The sequence below is a fragment of the Perognathus longimembris genome, chromosome 1 (assembly GCF_023159225.1).
Source record: "Perognathus longimembris pacificus isolate PPM17 chromosome 1, ASM2315922v1, whole genome shotgun sequence".
NCBI lineage: Eukaryota > Metazoa > Chordata > Mammalia > Rodentia > Heteromyidae > Perognathus > Perognathus longimembris.
In genome coordinates this window covers 72,485,184-72,489,679 of record NC_063161.1, presented here as the reverse complement: position 1 = coordinate 72,489,679, position 4,496 = coordinate 72,485,184, and the positions used below count along the sequence as shown (strand labels likewise).

General features: G+C 65.6%; 1 protein-coding gene across 1 annotated transcript; it reads right to left on the bottom strand.

Moving 5' to 3' along the window:
• Window positions 1-251: 251 nt before the first annotated feature.
• Window positions 252-2,343, bottom strand: Fzd9 (frizzled class receptor 9). The gene has a single exon (XM_048345682.1). It carries the CDS (start codon window positions 2,341-2,343, stop codon window positions 547-549), a length of 1,797 nt encoding a protein of 598 aa, XP_048201639.1. The 3' UTR covers window positions 252-546.
• Window positions 2,344-4,496: the final 2,153 nt, after the last annotated feature.

The window sequence follows — 4,496 nt, the reverse complement described above, 5'->3', positions numbered from 1 at the left end:
CCCAAACAGGCCAGACACCCCAGGGCCAGAGGTGGTAATGTCATTCTGGGATCTCCCCCACCCGCTTCCTGGCAGACATCCACTCCCACTTCAGAGCATGCCCTCAGCACACACAAGATAGGGCAGCTTCCTCCTGATTGCTGGGTCTAGATGGGGGTCAGGAGATGAGTTTGCCCCCTGCTTAGGGAGAGGGAGAGCCCGCAGGGCCTCTCCCCCATGACCCCTTCCCCAACCCAGAGTGGACTCAGCAGTGCCACACGGGGATTTATTCCAGTCACAGCTTGCAAAGAAATGGCAACAATAAATTACATCATTAAATAAACACCCTGATGGACCGTGCCCTCCTCTGTCCCCTCTTCCGACCCTTCGGGGGTCGCAGCCAGTCTCCCCTGCCCCAATTAGGGAGGATAGGGGTGTCAATTTCACCAGGTCCCCACCCTGGACCTCAGCCCCCTCTCCTGTGTGCCTGACCTTGACAGCTGGGCGCTGCTAGTCAGCTGTCTCCTGGGGGAGGGGGAGGCACAGCAGGGAGCCGGGCCTGTGTCCCTAGAGGTGCGTGGGATTCTCCAGGGAGGGGTCCGTCTTAGTCATGTGTAAGACCACCGTGGGGGCCTTATAGTGGCAGTGGATGCCCCGACCGTAGCCTCCAGGGGCCCTGCAGGCCTTGGCCCGGGCCCGGCCGGCTGCCATCTTGCGATGGCATAGGCTCTGCCAGGTCTGGAAGGTCTTGGAGCTCCATACCCAGACACCACTGGTGATGCCCACCACCAGGGACATGAAGATTTTGAGCATAAAGACAGCCACGGTGGGCACGGAGCCCCCTGGCAGGGAGCAGTCCCTGCGGCCCCCGGGCACCGGGGCGCCGGTGCAGGGCTGCTCTGCTGCCCGGAGCCGCCAGAAGTCCATGTTGAGGCGCTCGTAGGCGTAGCACACAATGACACAGGTGGCGGGCACCGTGTAGAGGATGGAGAAGACGCCGATCTTGACCATGAGCTTCTCCAGCTTTTCGGTGTTGGTGCCCCCTGTCTTCATGATCTTGCGGATGTGGAAGAGCGCCACGAAGCCCGTGAGGAGGAAGCTGGTGCCCAGCACCAGGTAGCCAGCCAGGGGCACCAGCACAAAGCCCGTGAGCGCCGCACTGTCCATGCTGGCCACATAGCAGAGCCCGGTCAGCTCGTCCCCGGCCACCTTGCGCAGGGTCAGGACCACGATGGTCTTGAGCGCCGGCAGGCCCCAGGCCGCCATGTGGAAGTAGCTGCCGTGGGCCTCGATGGCCTCGTGGCCCCACTTCTTGCCAGCCGCCAGGAACCAGGTGAGCGTGAGGACCACCCACCACAGGGAGCTGGCCATGCCGAAGTAGTAGAGCAGGAGGAAGACGAGGGTGCAGCCGGTGTTCTCCAGGCCCTCCTGGATCACGTAGAGCGCGCCCGCCTCCTGGTCGCAGGCCACGCTCTGCGCGCCTGCCACGGCGCGGATGAGGAAGGCCAGCGAGTAGACGTTGTAGCACATGGAGAGGAAGATGATGGGGCGCTCGGGGTACTGGAAGCGGTGCGGCTCCAGTAGGAAGGTGAGTACGGTGAAGGCGGTGGAGAAGAAGCACAGCGCCGACCACACGGCCATCCAGACCAGCGCGAAGTCCTTGTCGCGCCGAGACCAGAGCACCTCGACGCCGGGCCCGCAGCGCGGCGCGCACGCGCGGCTCTTCTCCACGTACTGGAACTTCTCCGGGTTCTGGCAAGAGCCGGGGCCCGAGCCGGGGCCCGAGCCCGGGCCGGCGGGGCCCGGGGCCGGCGCGGGGGGCCGCGGCGCCACGGGCAGCATGCCCAAGCCCCGGTGCGGCTCGGTGGGGCCGGCCGTGGCGTTCTCGGGCGCCTCCATGCACAGCGCGTGCGGGTCGTTGCGCGTGGGCAGCCGGCCGCAGTCGAGCGCGTCGGGCCAGCCGAAGTGGAAGCGCTCCATGACGGGCGCGCAGCGCAGGCGCGCCTGCTCGCACATGGGCCGGCAGGCGGGGATGGGCGCCGACACCTGGTGCGTGCACATGGGCGCGTACAGCGAGCACAGCACGAAGCGCAGGTGCCCGTGGCAGCCGTACTGCACGAGCGGCGCGAACTCAGCCAGCTCGGCCGCCGCCTCGCCCTGCGACGTGTGGCCCAGCAGGTTGGGCATGCGGGTCAGGTTGTAGCCAATGCCGTGGCACATGGGGATCTCCACCGCCTGGCACCTCGCCGGCCCGCGCCCGCGCTCGGGGTCGAACCGCCCGATCTCCAGCGCCGCGACGCCCGCCGCCAGCAGCGGCCACAGCAGCGGCAGCGGCGGCGCCCGGCGCGGCGGCCCCTCGGCCATCGCGGGCGGCTCACTCGGGCCGCGCCGCCCCGCGCTCCCCGGGCTGCCCGCCGCGGCGCGGGGCGCGGGCCATCGCCGAGACGCCCGTGTGTGTCCGGGAGGCCGCGCGAGGGACGGCAGCCGCCGCCGCCGCCGCCGCCGAGCGGGAGCCGGGAGCCGGGAGCCGGGAGCCGGAGCCCGCGGGGAGCCCGAGCGGAGCCGGAGCGGAGCGGAGCGAAGCCCCCAACGCTCCGCCCGCGCCGCGGTTACAAGCCCGGGGGGCGGGGCTCCGGGACCCGACCGGGGGCGGGGCCTCGGCAGGGCACGCCCTCTCCGGGACTTAAAGGCGCCGCGGCCCGCAGAGGCTCTCGCAGGCCAGAGAGCTTGGGACAAGCTCGGCCTTTGAGCCCTCGCCTTGCTTTCCCACTAGGCTCGTCCCCTTTCCCCGCGACGGTGGACCGTCCGCTGAATCATCCCTCACACTTTCTCACCCCAAAGGACCATGGGCAAGGCCTCCTCGCAAAGGAAGGACGGCCTTCGGATCACACATGACCTCGGACTCCTCTCCGAGGGCCCTCCCCCCCCCCCCCCCCCCCCCCGCTAGTGAGGACCCCAGGATATCTTCTCAGCAGTCCGGAGAAGGCTACACTGGTTGGGCCTCTTTCCCAGATGGGGAAACTGAGGCTGAGGCTCAGAGAGTATGCTCCAGGGCACAGGGCCACAAAGTCTGAATCTGACTGTGGCACTCCTGTCACAGCTCACACCCTCTGTAGGGCCCCTGGAGCCCACTGAGGCCAACTCCGAACCTGCCATTGCTCCTGGTGGCTCTGCTTGTGAAACCTAAGTGCCACCCTATCCTGGGATTTCTTAGAGACTGCCCCCACTGTCCACCTGTACCCCCCACTCCTGGCCTAGGAACACTGGACAGCTGGGGCTCTGGCTGTGTGAGCCCTCAGCCCAGGGTCAGGCTCCATAGCAGGTGCTCAGGGACCTCAATGACTGACTGATGGAGGCCCAGGCCTGCTGTGAGCCCCGGGGGGGTGGGGGGTGTCCCCAATGAGGTGCTGTCCCATCTTCTTCCAATGCCTGTAATTGTCCTTCCAGGCCAGCTGTGGGGCTCAGAAAACTCAAGGTACCTCTGAGTCTAGGGGAGAGTTGGTGGCAACCTAGTTAGTCAGAAGGAGGCCTGGCCAGGTGTGGCTGCCCACTGTGCAGCTAGGGGCAGCCATGGTGGCGTGGTGAGAAAGTGGGGCTCTGGTTCCCACACATGCCTGTCATTAGTGCTAAGCGTCCCTTACCACTGAATGAGAGCCAGGAGGGACAAAGACGGGCAGATGCAGCCCCTGGCCCGCGCCCAGCCCTTCTGTCTGAAAGGAGAGGCTGGGAGGAGAGGCACGGCCCTGGGCCAGGGCATGCTCTGCTGGGGTCCCGCTGTAAGACCCCAGCTTCCCAAGGAGGGGAGGGCAGGGGTGTGGCCCCTTTGGAAAAAAAATAACCCAGCTTAGTGCAAGCCTGTGGCTCTTGTCTATAATCCCAGCCACTAAGGAGACTGAGATGTGAAGATTGAGAGTACATGGAATCTAGCCCTGGCAGGAAAGTCTGTGAGACTCTTAAATCCAATTAACCAGCAAAAAGCCAAAAGTGGGGTTATGAGTTAAGTGGCAGAGTGCCAATTTGGAGAGAAAAAGCTAAGAAAGAGTGCCTAGGCCCTGAGTTCAAGCTCCAGGACTGACATGGATATGCATGCATACACACACACAGGCAACACACACACACACACAATCAATTTTAAGTTCAGGTTTCACAATAGCAGCAGCAGCGCCCCATCACCCTGGGCCTGGCGTGGAAGCCCCCCGCCCTGCCCTGCCCCCTCTGTGGTCCTCCAGGCTGGAGGGCCTAGTGGCCTTTGCACTCGTTTCTCCCTCACACCATCTCAGGGCAGCCCTGGGACTTGTGCAGCTCTAGATGTCAGCAAGCCCCCACCCCACTGGCCACCCGGGTGTCTGGTGGGGGGAGGTTCAGCTGCCAGGATGTCCCACAAGGACTGGCCTGAGAGCCAAGGTCTGTGGGTTCCTGCCTCCCTCCGGGGTGAGGAGGAGCAGGGGCTCTGTGTAGCAGCCTGGGAGGGGAGGGTGCCCCAGGGCTGTGGGATGCCAGCCTGTCGCCATGGCAAC